Source organism: Diadema setosum, chromosome 12, assembly GCF_964275005.1.
Source record: "Diadema setosum chromosome 12, eeDiaSeto1, whole genome shotgun sequence".
NCBI lineage: Eukaryota > Metazoa > Echinodermata > Echinoidea > Diadematoida > Diadematidae > Diadema > Diadema setosum.
Genome location: NC_092696.1, coordinates 37,345,965 through 37,361,794, shown reverse-complemented (window position 1 = coordinate 37,361,794; position 15,830 = coordinate 37,345,965). Strand labels below are relative to the sequence as shown.

The following is a 15,830-nucleotide window of genomic DNA, read 5'->3' as shown; positions in this document are numbered from 1 at the left end:
GACTACTACAAGCTAATATTCATAAGGGTACTTAAACACTGTAAGTGATCTGTGGAATTAACTCCTTCTGCTCCTAAAGTAACAACATTATTCGAAAAGGGATAACACAACAATGACAAGATATGTCCCAACTACTTTCATTTATCATGATCAACTTATAACCCTGTGAATACCACTGACAATTTGAGTGACCAGGTACATAATATAAATGACACTTTGAGAGCTGGTTTGGAGAGGGTTATCTCTTCCAACTCATCATCAATTTTGTTTGTTTGTTTGTTTTCTGCAAGAGTGAGGACTAGCTGGCAGAAATCACTGTTTTTATCCTCAATCCTATGACTTGTAATTTTATCTAATCCAAAGTCAATCAATTTAAATCAATCAAAGTTAGAGTCAAAGTGATAGAGCAATCATCCCTCTTTGTGACAGGGGGTCTATTTGTGGCAGGGACCATTTCATTAATTGATGAAAAGGCCCAATCAGGTGCGAGCGTACCCTCACTCCCCATAACACATGTGAGTGAATCCAGCTTTTTGTTCTAAAGTGGGACTAGGCACACCAAATGCTCTTTAGCTACAATGTATTTCATTGGTGAATAAAACTGCCCCTGCCGCAAATAGGCACCCTGTTGCAAACAGGGATAATTAATCGGTGCTCTCCGGTGAAAGCACCCAAATGACACAAAATATACTTAGACCATAGTACATGGAACAAATGAAGAGTTTGAATGCAGAACAACTTAACTCCATTTTTGACCATTTGAGATATTTGTAATAAAAGCTCCTGGAAAGAAAAGACAACAGTAAGATAATAGCTGACATTTTTAATCATAATGTAAAGAATATTCTCTGTTAGGTAACAAGTGAAGTACCATGGGAATAGTTTATTTTGTTCTATTTGATGATGGACAACTATACATTAAAATGTTTGAAAATGGTACTTAACATGTTTTGCATTCAAACTCTTTGTATACTTCAGTGAGTTCTAGTAAAAAGAAAAAGAGATAATCATCAAGTCTCCCCTCCCCCCCCCCAAAAAAAAAAAGATAAATAAACAAAATAAACTGCCTTGATCAAAAGTTTTCTGAGACCAGACATTTTAGTGATATTTTTGTTTCTGGAAATATCGCTCGCAAAGACTAAGCCAAGTTAAGAAGGTACTGAGTAAATATTCATATAACGTTGCGAATACCGAGTCACATGACCGTGATGAGGGTAATAATGTCATGTGACATTGGTGGAAAAAGAGTCTGTGTACCTGAAATAGTCAAAAAGGTGTTACAGCTCCTTTGCTAAACGAGCAACAAAGTTCAAGATCAAAAGCATGCATATTACTCATATTTCTGTCATTCAAAACATATCACTTATTTACTGCCATAACCTGATTTCAAATATCAGTCAGTAGATGAATACACGATGCTATCAATAAAGTATTACTAAAAAAACAACAACTTTATTTTAAATGTCAAACTTCAAAAATGTAATGAATCACACCATCACAATGATTTTCAGTATTTGTTGAGTTGAATGATATAGCACACTTTCCCTTTTTTTTAGGCTCATTTATACGCATCATTATATCAAAGGAAGCAAGTTAAGTATGAAGAAACAATGGCAACTCATTAATGAGTACAGAGGCATAAAAGGCAAACATACAACATTCAAACTAATCGCATCATGAACTAAGCAAGAAACAACGATCATGGTTTGAGAAACTTTCCAAGCAAATTTCCTCGAAATGTTGAACTCTTTATGTGCCATGGCGTAAACTCTCTGTGTGCCACATTATTCTGAGAGAGCAATGTAGGCATGCTTTGGGCAACCAATCTGTTTTTCAATCAATGTAACTTTTATATAGTTTCGTTCTATGCCTCATGCCACCCGCACAAGTAATTTTTGTTGAAGTTTACGAAGATTAACAGGAGAAAGCCCCTGTTTGAAAGTGGTCAGTGAAGGTCAAAGCTAATCAAGCCACATGGTCAAGTGGCCTGAGCCAGTGAAAATGACCAGCCATGTAAGACAGTCAGCACAGGCAGGTTAACTCCAAACACAGATCCATTTACAGACATTAGCCAATGAACATTGTTGGCGAAGTTAGCCTACAATCCCCCTGTTCAGACGCAAGCCAGTTTATACCAAAACTCGATAAGAAAATCAATGATGTACTAGTATATTGAATCACTGTATAGCCGTCAGACCATTCAGATGCTAATCTTGACCGTTTTGGAAAATGTCGTATACATGTGCAGTTTCTCACTGCACATGTTGTTATGGTCATGAGTGACAGGTACAAGGTCACCTTTCGTGCTCGCTACCATTAAGCCCCGTCCAGTTATACCGTTCTGTGGTCGCCATACGTTCAGACGCATAATAGACATGATGGAATGCTGATTCGTTATCGAGTTCTAGTTCGAAACAATGTTCTGACTGTCATTTCGCTATACATCGTTTCACTATACCTCGTTTTGTTAGTCAGCGTTCAGATGCATACATGCATCGTATAGCTATACCGTTTTGGTACAGCTAAACCATTCTAGTACAGATTTTTTTTTTTTTTTTTTTTTTTTGCGTCTGAACACCCCGACAGTCAACCTACTTTCTGAGTCTTTCTCAAAGGTGATATTTTGAAGTTAGCCATGTCATTTTAATACTCTCCTCCTAAAGAATACATGGACTATTAAAGAAAGATCACCAATTTAAAACAAGAACCAACTTACAGTTTTGTGTTTTTGAAGCAATTCTTTTTGTTTTCATTGATAATGAAATGGGTCAAAAACAAAACACATCCAAGTATCCATGTATTATTCTATGCAATGTCACCAAACATTTGGTAACTGAATAGCATGCAGTGAGTGGAAACAAAACTATGGCAAAAAAAAAAAAAAAAAAAACTATGGAGAGAAATAAGGATCTTGGGAATAAAGTGTTTATCATTCACTTTCTTGACCAGATTATTTTGACATTCGTTAGCTTGTATAGTTTACATTTCAGCATGGGTTGTGGTATGAACAAAGAATGCATGAGAGGTGGGTTGGAGTCTGCAGCAAAGATGATAACATGGAACAATTTTTCTTTTTTTCTTTTTTAGATTGTAAAATCATGACCATAACTACAATTTTGTACCAAAGGACAATGTTATGAGCATTTGCTTACTTGTAATGTCATAAGATTGTTCTCAGTACTTTGCAAAGTCGCTATGGAGGTTTTCAATGAATGCTGTTTCACGCTCTTTTTAAATAACTTGTAAACAGTATGCATAAGATATAAGTGCAATAAAAATACAAAATAACAATCCACTCATCATACCGTAATAATGACTGGGATATTAAAGTCATATGCAATACTATTCATGATAATGTGTTACTTGATATAATCATTCTGCTGTATACAAAGGCTAGATACCTGTAGACCCTTTGCACATTCAGAAGAAAAAGAGATCACTGTTGAATAATGAGATGATTTTCGAACCTGAAGTCTAGAAAATGAGAAAATCGATGCATCCATGACCAAAATTACTTGGCACAAGATTTGCTTGATGAGAAAGTAAGAGAGTTTTCAGTCATAGCTTCTAGCCTGCAGCATCAGTACTCTATATCATCGGTAAAACTTCCTACAGTTGAGCCAAACCTTTACCTCCTCCTCAGAACTCCCTTAATACAAAAAAGTCAGATGAAACAAAACCTTCCTGTAACAACATAATTTTGAGGGTCCCAACTCTTTATATTTCTTTGTTTCTGTACATTGATAAAGTGAAAAATATGACATACCGTAATAGACCATTTCAGTAAATATATTCGAATTCTATGCATGCTTTGTTATTAAACAAAAGTTGTCCTTAACAACAGCAAAGCTTGCACAAGGTTTGCCCTACCCATCAACACCTAATAGTGAATCCCTGACTACTCGGAATTTAATGGGAGGGAACAAGTGAATGAAATGCTGTATTGGAAATGACACATCCATGAATTTTAACCCGTTTAGGACGGTTTGATTTTGCTACAACACGCATTTCCTATAGACACCTGCGCGAGTATACTCGGGACTCGTCCTCAACGGGTTAATACATTACAAAAACAGTCTGTTGTCATCGTTGTTAGCTTCTCGTTGTAATGCGGTTCCCATGTAGAAATGACATTTTAACTAACACTTCCAAGCAAAAGAAAAACTGCTTCCCCAACAATTAATAATATGTTACATACATTGCACCATTTCTTCAGAGATAGAGACAAATTTCAGGCTGTATTGTACACAGATGAATAAAATGTGATATAAAAGCAACCGGAACAGAAAGATGATACCTAGTTTTTAGAAACACAAAATAGGATGACCATGGTGGTAACCTTGGTGTGTGTCTTTTCTTGTTGTAAGATACATGCAAGATTCAAATTTTTACGGTCTTTCATAAATATAACAATGCTTTTATTGACTTAAATCAATTTTCTTCTCTTTTCTATTAGTATGCAATTTTTTGCCATGTCTGATTGTTTACATATAACTGGATATAAACAAAAAAGATTAAAATGGAGTAAACTTCCTTAGATTTGGAAGCAGTACTACGACCACCAGAAAAGGTCTTTTCTACATTTTTCTGAGAGGGAGACGAAAAAATGAACAGACACACAAATGATACTGTATCAATGCATGCCCAACTCTCACTTAATGAATGAATACTTGTCGTGAGAAATTCATTACTAGGTGTGGCACGCCCTGTCTCTTGAAAATTACTTTTGAAGTTTTCTCAGTTATGAGTATTACAAGTGCAGATAAAATCACACCATGTTACAACAGGAAATCAATGTTTAGCCAGAAGATATTGACAGTAGCTCCTAACATACCAGCATCAACACAGGATCTGGTTGATATATATTATGATTTTGCTATGCACACGCATTTCCCATAGACCCCTGCGAGAGTATACTCGGGACCAGTCCTCAACAGGTTTATAACAATTTCCTTTCCTCTTTGCACATTTTGATTCTTTCAAGTATATTATACAAATTCTAGCAGTATCATTTTCATGGCTCAAGTGAAGACATTTTGCTGCTTTGTACATGAAAGGGTATGTATACTTGTTCAAAGATTTTGTCTTTATTTATAAAGTTGTTCACTGGGAGTTTATAACATCTACAATCCTTAAAATGGAAGTAAAGTCTACATGAATGTATTGCTACTTTATATCGTTGTTCATACACATGTATGTTTTACAATCATTTAGAGACAGAAGGAAAAATATGCTGCATGTTGTGTGTGACCACTTAACTAGCTACAATGTATGAGTGCAGTTCATGGATGTCTTACCAAATTTGGGCAATATACTGTATACGCCATATATTTAGCTACCTTTTAGTCTAATGCTTCGTGAATTGGACTTTTCTGAACAATTTTGCGAGTGTTTAAATTCACAATCATGGAGCACAGTTAAGATTAGAGAAATGTATGTGTGCACATCACATCTATGATGGGATTAGAGTTAATGTTTTTATGCGTTGCTAAATTCACAAATACCACCCGACTTGCAAAATTCACAAAAATAAAACTCCCATGAAATATATGGCGCATACAGTTCCCACTGCCACACAGTGATCAAATTTTCCACAATATTGCCTTTTTACACAGACACCACAAGACATACTGGATACGAATTTACAGAGGTAGGGTCCGTCTCTCTAATTTACCAACCTTAATTCTCTGCTAATGAACTTTACAAGTATCTCACAAGACACTTACACATTGATTAACTCAACTCATAACCTTGAAAATTCATCCTTTCATTTTTCTTTAAATAAACCTGTTCAGTTCTCACTGCTTTAAATAGATTTTAAAATGTTAAACATAATTCCTATTAAATCTGATGACAATATTCTCAAGTAATGAATATGTTTTGTAATTATTTTGAAGACTACTACAGTAAATTGAGTCAAATATCTAACTTATACTGCTTTCATTCTGAAACAACAAATAAGAGGATTTGAGTGAAAATATCACAAAAGCTGCCTCAATCCTACTTTTATAACATCTTCACATATGATAGTAGTTACCACGGTTACAGCCAATCAACTGTCAGGATTTCTACCCATTATCACATCCAGTTGCTATCATTCTACATTGCTATCATAGTATAAGGTGGGTGTTGTTTTCTTTTTACCATGACCAAGGTGAACTTCTACAAATGATTTCAGACAAAAAAAAAAAAATCGTCAACCAACAGATTAACTTTTTAAGGAAAAAGAGGCAATGGAAAGAAAAGAAAGGAGAGAAAAAGTGAAAAATAAAAAAGGTGGTAACAACTGGACAATCTCTTGGCTTTTTCATTTAAAAAAAAAAGTATTTCTGTACATCTTACACAGTTTCCTCTAAAATGCCCCGCCCATCATGCTCATTATCACTGATTTGATTGGTCGGTGGTTTACAGAGAGGCAGATGGGGTGAACTACCCTCAGTCTGGAGCTCTGAGCTGTCGTGGATGTTTTTATCAAGGAGAGGACTGTGCACAGATAGCTCATTATCACTATCTGCTTCTTCTTCTTTTCCTGATTGCTGAGCTGGAGTTGAATGCCCAAGATTTGTGATCTCTGATGGTTGATGATGGAGACCCAGCTGCAAATTGGTCAGCGGATGATCCCCAGCATTGAAATAAAGGTCATCCGCATCGGTGCGTTGCAGGGGCAAGCTGTGCCGATGCTCGCAAACTTTGCTAAAATTTCTGGGCAGGGTATCCATGGACACATTGTCATGGTGGTGCCGGAGAAAGCCGTGCGGATCGGCGTGGTCGTCGTAATTGGACGCTAGCCTCTGGCACGGCAAGGGCATATAGCTCACTTCAATGTCGGCTGCACAAGACACGCAGGAGGTATTGTACCTCCTCTCGGGTTGGGCAAGAAGAGGATCAGCCACGGGCCGCGAGATGCAATCACAGTCTTTTTCATCCACTGCCATGGCAAAATATTCTGACTTTGGTTCTGCCCCTCTCGTGAATACTGGGGATGAAGTATTTTGAAAATCATGATTGCCCCGCCCACCGGCATAGTAGAGCTGGTTGGATCTCATTAAATGGGGCCACTGGACGAGATGCACCTCATCCTTGGTGCATTGGTCTCGTAATGGGTCGGACGGTCGTCCGTAGCAACGCCCCCCTTTCCCTGCGTAGACAGTCTGCAGGACCGGTGATGATCTGGAGGGCAGGGAGCCAGTCCCGATATCGTCATCGTCTTCCGAGGAGTAGACGGACGAGTCGTCGTAGTTGACCCCACCGCTCCAGCTGAATCCCTTGGGGTAGTACTGGTTGGCAAAGCGGTGCTTGGCGACGCCTCTTGCATCCAGCACAAAGGAATCTAGCGAGGAGACTTTGTCGACATCCATGTGAGTGTTTTTCAGTCTCACTACATGTATCTTGGAGCCGTACCCCGATGTGCTTGGAAAACTTTCGTCCACCACCGTAGGATCGCTAGCAGGCCGTAAACCCTCCCCGGAGATGGGAACCATTTTTTCTGATGACCGAGGGGCTGTGGGCTGACTGGCATTCCGTGAGGTAATGTCATCGTATCGTAAGGGAGGGATGCTGGTCATGCTGAACTCTATTTGATTGGTGGTCTCCTCATGAAAACTCTGACCTGGAAATGGAAGAATGAAAAACAAAGGAGACAAATCATTAATGCAGTGAACCTGCTTTAGTGGCCACCTGGGTACAAGGATCAATTTGTGCATAACAATCACCTGTGTATCGATCACATTAATGTGAATCACTAATCAAATGGTACACTCAGTGTAAAAAAAAGACCACTTGTTCATTTAAAGGCCCAGTCCTCTGAAACAGTTTCTATGAACACAAGATCTGAATGTGCATATATATTTGGATATATGTGACCCGCTACAACAAAAGGATCCTAAAGTCGCTGACGGCTGAGCCGAGAAAATCGAGTTTGAAGTCACATCATCAAAATTGGTCAAAACAATCGGATTTCTGCTTTTGGCATGATTTTGTAGTCTAATGTTTTGTCTATCATCTGCCGAAATTTTGAAGCTAGATGATCAGAGGAAAGGCAAGAAATTGGCGTTTTTCTGGGCCATGATTTTCCGACTTTCAACGTAACAGAAACGTGTCCGAAGATTTGTATTTAGCGCCGCAGATAGACTCCGCCCCTAGCAACAAGGGGGTGATCTTATTGGTCAGTGCGTGGCATCCTGATTACTGATTGGTTGTGCGTAGACCGCTGGCGCTAAGCTTGAATGAACATCGCGGAGGTCGCTATTAAGAGCATGCCTTCTATTGTCAAGTGGTGAAAACTGTCTCGCCTCGCCTTGGTCATGATAGCGTCGGAAGGAAAACTTTGAAGGCGTTTTTCTCGAAACTCTGATTTCCTCAACCACTTGGCATGCACTAATAAAATCATCGATATCTCCACAACCGAGTACTTTTATGAGTTGTGCCATATATGAAATTATAGTAGAAGAGTAAGAGAATAAGGAATTGCCATTTTCAGAAAATTGTCCTCCCCCGACTTTCGGATCCTTTTGTTGTAGCGTGTCACATATACTGACACACATCCAAACAGATTATTTCCAAATATTCAAACCACAATATTGAGAATTGAAAGAAGAATGACCTTTGCATGCATGATAGCTGATCCAAAGAACCACAACCTTCATCTTTCCAAGTACACAATAGACTGCGATAATGTCATCAGTCCTAAAAATGTGGCAATCTCTTAAAAAGGCAAGGATATTTTGATATGATTGATGTATGAATTACTTATATTTTGGATGTCCTTATTTGTACGGAGCAAAGCATGTCATCCAATCATATGCATAACCTTGTCAAAATTGTGAATCACAATTGTGTACATCTTACTCTTAAAAGCTAGCCCTGCGTTTTGTTTGATTTTACCTTGTCATGCTATAAAGCAACTTGTGTGAAAAGCAAATTGCTAATTTGCAGCAGACATAGGCCTCGCCAGTGCTCATTGTAAATCCTTTCTTCAATACATTCTGTAAAATACACAATTTTCTGTGCTGTTCTTCGTGAGTTAGCATTAAGCAAGAACAGCTAAACTGTCCCTTTCACAGAGTTTCACATGGACCCTTCAAAATATTAGAACATTCAGTGGAAGACAATGTAAAATAAATGTTTAAATCAAGAAGGTTGATAGATGTAAAAAAAGAGAGTATCATACTTGCCAACTCTACCGCATTTGGTGGTAGACTACCGCTTTTGAAAGATTTCATTAGCATGTAGCGCTGCTCGCATAGGCATCCTGGATTCTACTGCTTTCTCAAATGAAAATGTTGGCAAGTATGGAGCATTCAGGGTAAGCTCAGATTCTGTTCATAGTAACTGTTGCTGTATAAGCTGATCACACCTTGATATCTTAATACTTTATGCAGGGTGCAGGGTGAATTTTCTCTTTCACTGGTAATTCAGTATTAACCCGTTGAGGACGAGTCCCAAGTATACTCGGGCAAGTGTCTATGGGAAATGCGTGTAGTAGCAAAATCCAACCGTCCTGAACGGGTTAATGTCACATGAACAAAGACATCAGAAGCCACCAACTTTGTTGCTTCACCCTATTACACCCAGAAATTCTACAAAAGGAGCCATTTTCTTCTACAGCATACAGACTGAAAGACGGTCAATTTTTTCCCTGTTTTCTGTCACTTCAAATCATTTTAAACTTACACTATTTTTGTGGGGTTTTTTTTGTGGCATATACAGCTTTTTCTAAATAGTCACTGAGTAAAGTCACTTATATTTTGGGGCATCAAAATGTCTTCACAGTTAGAATTCTCCTCTACGTACAATGTATGGCACAATGTGCTCTGCTGATACCATTTGTTGAGTATTGTTAGTCACCTGTGGTGAACCATGAGCAATCGTCATCATTTGCCCATTTTCTAATGTGGGTTCGTGGGGTGGACTACTTCATCAGGTCAGCACTCTGCTCTTTAATGAATAAAGTGAGATCTTGCTACAAGTGCGCAATAACATGTTTAGAGAGGCTATCAATGGGTATGTGTTTATTTGTAGTTTTCCATTTTCTTCTCTGCTGAATGATTGTACATATCTCTTTTCATTTTTGAAGCGCCATGAGCACTGAAAGGGGGACCTGTGCGCTTTACAAGTAGCCACTATTATTATCATCATCATTAGCTCTCGACTATTGAGATCACAGAATGTTCTCGAGTCATTCTATAATACAGTCTGTCTCAGCGGGTGATCGCAGTTCTATGAGAAGATGGGTTTAACTTTCAACACTGAGTTTATCTCTTCTTTGTATTGACTCTTTTCATAGTACTGAAGCCACTGTGCCTTCCTGGTTCATCGCTTTCAATCCCTATTCAAAGAAACCAGTGGAGCAGAATGGAAAGACTCCAAGAGAGCTGGTAGTTCCCCCTCAAAATGTATTATGATGGTTTCTGTGACCACTGTTTCATTCCTAAGGCATTTTTAAAGCTTGCACTGTGATACAGCAGAATACTGCATCATGGTATCAGTGACAGACTTTTACTCCAGCGACACCTGCTCAGGGCCCTGCTTCATAAAGCTGTTCGTAAAGTTACGAACAACTTACAAGCGACTGGTGATCAGTTCTTGTGCTGAATTATGGAAATTCTGATAAGTATAGCACATCAGAACTGATCACCAGTCGCTTGTAAGTTGCTCGTAACTTTACGAACAGCTTTATGAAACACCATGAGGTGTTGAGGACTTGAGATTTTGGGCAGGGTGTAGTAGAGTTTTAGATTTAGTTTAACCCATTGAGGATGGTTTGATTTTGCTATGACATGCATTTCACATAGACACCTGCCCGAGTATACTCAGGACTCGTCCTCAACGGGTTAAAAAGAGCCGAATGTTGAGATTTGTATCGAGAACACTGACTCTAAATGAGGGACAATATCTAACAAATCTCCCCTGTTTAACTTACAGGAAGTAACAACATTTACAACATCACAAACTGGATTGCCTTTAATACTTTCTTTGGAGTTGTCTTCAGCTCTATGACACCTTCCAAAACCTTTGAAAAGGATGGTACAGTATGAGTTGAGATATAAGTTGGCTTCGGGTTTTCAATAATTTTTGATGATGATTTTCTTGAGATAATGAGAAACGTCCTATGAAATATGAAAGAACATAATATTATAATTCTAAGAGGAAGTTTAAAGTTTGTTTGGTGAAAACTGGTTATGACGTGGCTGAGATATCCAAAACAAAGTGACCCTACTAAAAGGTGGGACTCACCTTTATTAGGATCACTTTCTTTTACATTGTTTTTGGACATCTCAGCCATTCCAAAACTGATTTTTATCAAATAAACTTTGAATTCCTCCTAGAATTATATGCTCTTTAACATTTCATAAAGTGGTTTCTAAGTATCTTTTTAAAAAAAAGCTACACGCTGAATCCTGATGTCAACAGATACTATACCATCCCTCTAAAATGGATGTATCATACAAAGGAAACTCATGTTTCCTTGACACATTAAAAAAAAAGTGCAAAAAATAGTGTTTTTCCCCCTCACCGAGAAGCCACAAATGTAGCAAGAAGACATTGTTCACTAATCAGCTACTTCCACTGACTGGATGGCTACAGCCATTCCAGAATAGCTTACAGACATCCCAAAAATATCTCTCCGAACAAAAGGGGAAAGATTCTTTAATGGATAAGATCCAAACTTTTCTCCCTGTGCGTGTATTTGGTCTTTCAACATGTGTGCATCTTTTTATAGTCTGGAAAAGAATTTAAGGGGAGAAATGGAAAATTACATTGTATATGTAACAAAGTATAAAAGAAAATTACTATTTGCACCATTCTATGGAATGCCCCAGTCAAAAAAAAAAAAAAAAAAATGGCAAAAATATCTTGATGAGGTGGGTGATGTGGAGGTGTGGGTGTAGCTGTGGGTGTTGCATGTACCTGTGCCTACTGTTGAACAATATATCGTGAACTTCATTTTGGGTGGCGATGGGTGGATTTGATGACTATTCCTTACAGCTGGTTACCTTCAACATCATAATGCAATTTCCTGATGCATAAATTTTCTGCCATTGAAGAAAAAATTTGTCAAAAAGAATGAATGACTATGCTTGTGGAAAGATGGGACACTCCCTCTATAAACAAACAAAAATGAAAATAATCTAAAACACTGAAAGAGAAGAAAAAGAGAAAGGATCGCACATGTGGCCCTTCATAATTTCTGTCTAGAATGGATGAGGACATGAATGTATCTGAGACCATGAAAACAGCATGTTTATACACTAACAGCAGAGAGGGGATAGTCAATTCAACAGAGAATGAAAAAAATAAGAGTGCTAATGTATTGTCAGTTCAGAAAGATAAAGGGTGTTAATGCCATAGGGTTAGTGACTCCTTTCCTTCTCAACCGAGGGTATGACCAACTATAAGGCTCCCTATAAGATAAGGCATACAGACTTTCCATTACGAGCACTGAATTTCTTCCTTAAAAAAAGTGCAAACACAATTTCTCTTGTTTTTTGACATCAAAGTCTTATGCTATTATTTTTTTCTCATCTCTAGAATTTCATCTGAAAAAAAAAATCAATGAAATTCAAATCTATGATCATTTGAAGTTTCTTCTCTTCATTTCATATATTCATCAAACCTCAAAATGTTCTCATCTCTGCAGTGCTATCTGCAGATGATGCAACGTGACACATGAGCCACATTCACACACACCAAAACAGAGTGAAAAGTGATTTTAGCAACATGACACGAAAATTGGTATACCTGTGAGTGTATAGACATAAAAAGAACTATCGTGATGCACATTGATGCAAAAATTGGTCCTGATACACATACATCTGCATAAAAGAAGATAAAAGATTTTTTTTTCTCAAAGTGGCATTTTCGTGTGTAAATTTTCTTGTGGTACTGATGTTCAAAGATTTTATGAATTTTTATGAAGTTTCATCTCATCTTTCTCCAATACAGGATACACAGTACTTCAGTGTTGCCAATTTGATGATGAAAAGATGATCATTTCTGAAGAAAAAAAAATATCCCAAGGCTCGCAGGGTTAAATAAAGACCAACTGAATGGGTTAATCAAGTTTTAGGCCAAAGCAAATATAAAGTTTTATTTAAGTTGGATGAATGTGATTTAATATGTGAAAGAGATGATATTCTCTCCTAATCAAAAGTTTAATCACTTCATCTAGAGATTTCAGCAAATATTCTTTGGCGAAGGCGCCACATCACTCCGGCGTCATATCAGATTCCGGTCTGAAGAAAATGCTGACGCCCCCAATAGAGTCCAAAAGTCTAACTCCACAATTTGTCCGTCTCGACTCTGTAAATGAGTTTTCTTATTTGAAAGAGCTGAAATGATTAATGACGGGAGGAAGGGTAAAAAGGAAAAAAAAATCATTTTTGAAGAAGTATAAAAGTCATACAACTTCAAAACATGAATTGCATCATAGTGCAGCTGGATCTTTTACACTACATTCCCATATACAATATTTCACCCAGTATTTGTGGCATGTCATAACTGCGTTGTGCATTTTACATTGAAGGCCACTATAACTTTTGCTACATTATTGCATCATATCAGTATATATGATACACACTATTAAATTCATAATTTTAAAATGATAACTACATGCTAAAATGATCACCTAAAGGTTGTTACAATGTGATATACTGGATTGAGTAACAATCTGTTTTGAATGATTGATTATGCAAAGCACTTCTATGATTTTGGCATATATATCCATATTGGATTTAAGCTACATTAAATTATCTGCAATGGAAACATACATTGTTGTACAGGCAATCACTACTGACTATCATAAAATAAACAAACTAATAAGGAATATTGGACTAGAATAGAACATTTTCTTCACAGAATGAATCAGGTACTTACGTGATATTTCAGACTGTTGCACTTATTAGTCTGTAGGTGAGATTTCTTACCCAAAATGTTAGATTTTTTAATGTCATCCATTAATATCATTACAAAAAAGAAAACATAAAGAGAAGATTCAAAACATTTTGCCATGAATTCCTATCAAAGCCCTGCCTTAGCTTTCTGAAGTACATGTCTAAAAACACTTTAAATAACGTATTTTCCCACAGGCAAACAATACTCCATGGCTCTGAATACAAAATATACATGATATTGGGATGCGAATTTGATTTCCATAGATGCCAATCCACGGTGCGTGTTGAAAACGTCCCATACACGTCTCTGATCCTTGACTCAGAATGTGCGTGTGTGAAATGCGGGAGTGTCACGAAAGCCACAGCGAAAAAAAAAAAACCACACACACACAAAAAAAAAAACATGGAATGGAGAGCGTAACCGGGTCAAACCTAATGATGCCTAGACGATGGGACAGACGGAGAAGCATTCTGCGTTTAGAGAGAATGCATCTTGTTTGAAGAGGCACGGAAAGAAGGACCTTTATGGATGAGCAGAGCAGGGCTCCGTGTCTCAGCCTCACAGTCGCATGTTCTGCATAGCTCACGATGTTGGCTTGAAAATTGAACATTATTCACTCTCTCACAGTGCACCACAGTGGACAGAGCGGAAAGTCATCTTATACCATCATCAGGTATCCAAAAAATATACCACTGAATAAAAAGAATAGTCCTACTTGACTTTAGTATTAAATGGATGCAATGTTCCTTCTTACAAATCTCCTGCTTCATATTAGCATGAGTCTATGCTTCATCAACAGCTGTCTATACAATACAGGAGAAAACATAAGAGCTCCTATAGAAATAATAGCAAATTCATCAGGATCAGAAAGGACATCTTCTTAAAACCAGCTTTCATCATACTCTATCAAAGATCTCTGATCTATCAGATAGTAAAGAATCTTGGTTTAACAGTCATGAAGCATCAAACACATATATCCCAGAGTTGAAGAGGTGTAGGAATCGCAAGAAAAACTCTATTCATCGAGTACCTCTACAAAAGTGGAAATGATAAATACCCAATCATGTACAAGTTGTCTCAACAACATAAGAATTACTCTTAAAAAAAGAACACCCAATAAACAAGGAGGCTTAAAGGGACTGTACAGTACTGGTTGAGGTAGGGATTCATGTTTTGAACATTCCTAAGTGAGATAATGAAAAGTTTCTTATGAAATATGAAAGAGCATGTAATTTTAAGAAGGATTCAACGTTTATTTGATGAAAATTGGTTTTCAAATGGCTGAGATATCCAAAAAAGTGCTAATAATAAAAGGCGACATGCCCCAACTTTATTAGTATCTCTTTGTTTCACCTTGTTTTTGGATATCTCAGCCATTTCAAAACCGATTTTCATCGAATAAACTTTTGATACCCCTTAGAACCGCATGCTCTTTGACATTTCATAGAGTGGTTTCTGAATATCTCACAAAACGTTAAAAGCTAAATCTTCACCTCGACCAGAACTGTACACACCCTTTAACCACTGTGAACTTGCAGCTTCAAATTGCAGGCAGCTTGTATCTGTTCAGTACAGGATGTTTTGAATGAAGGTATCAGGGTTGAGGGATAGTGACAGAGGCAGATGAAGTGGGGGTGTTTTGAGGTTTGGGGGAAGCGAGGGAGTAAATAGAGGGGTAGGGAGCCCTACAAATAAGGTGCTGGGTGATACGAGAGGGGTGATAACAGTCATACACGTAGGTTCAGTCTTAAAAATTTTAGGTGAATTTTTCAAACTTTAATGATTAGCTTATAATTTTAAACTATGACACACGTTTACACGACACCTAATCTTTATTTAATGGTGGAGATGAGAATTTGGATTAATTAATTTTTTGCGAGATACCAAGGAAACACATATGAAATAGTACAGAGCATACCATTTTAAGAGGAATTCAA

At 37.5% G+C, this 15,830-nt stretch overlaps 1 protein-coding gene across 1 annotated transcript in view; it reads right to left on the bottom strand.

Annotated features, from left to right (window-relative positions):
• Positions 1 to 5,870: 5,870 nt before the first annotated feature.
• Positions 5,871 to 15,830, bottom strand: part of LOC140236064 (uncharacterized) — a 51,255-nt gene continuing 41,295 nt past the window's right edge. Inside the window, exon 2 of the mRNA XM_072316037.1 lies at positions 5,871 to 7,609. Within this exon, the coding sequence (XP_072172138.1) occupies positions 6,339 to 7,609 (1,271 nt within the window). The 3' untranslated portion in view covers positions 5,871 to 6,338. The remainder of the gene's footprint in view (positions 7,610 to 15,830) is intronic.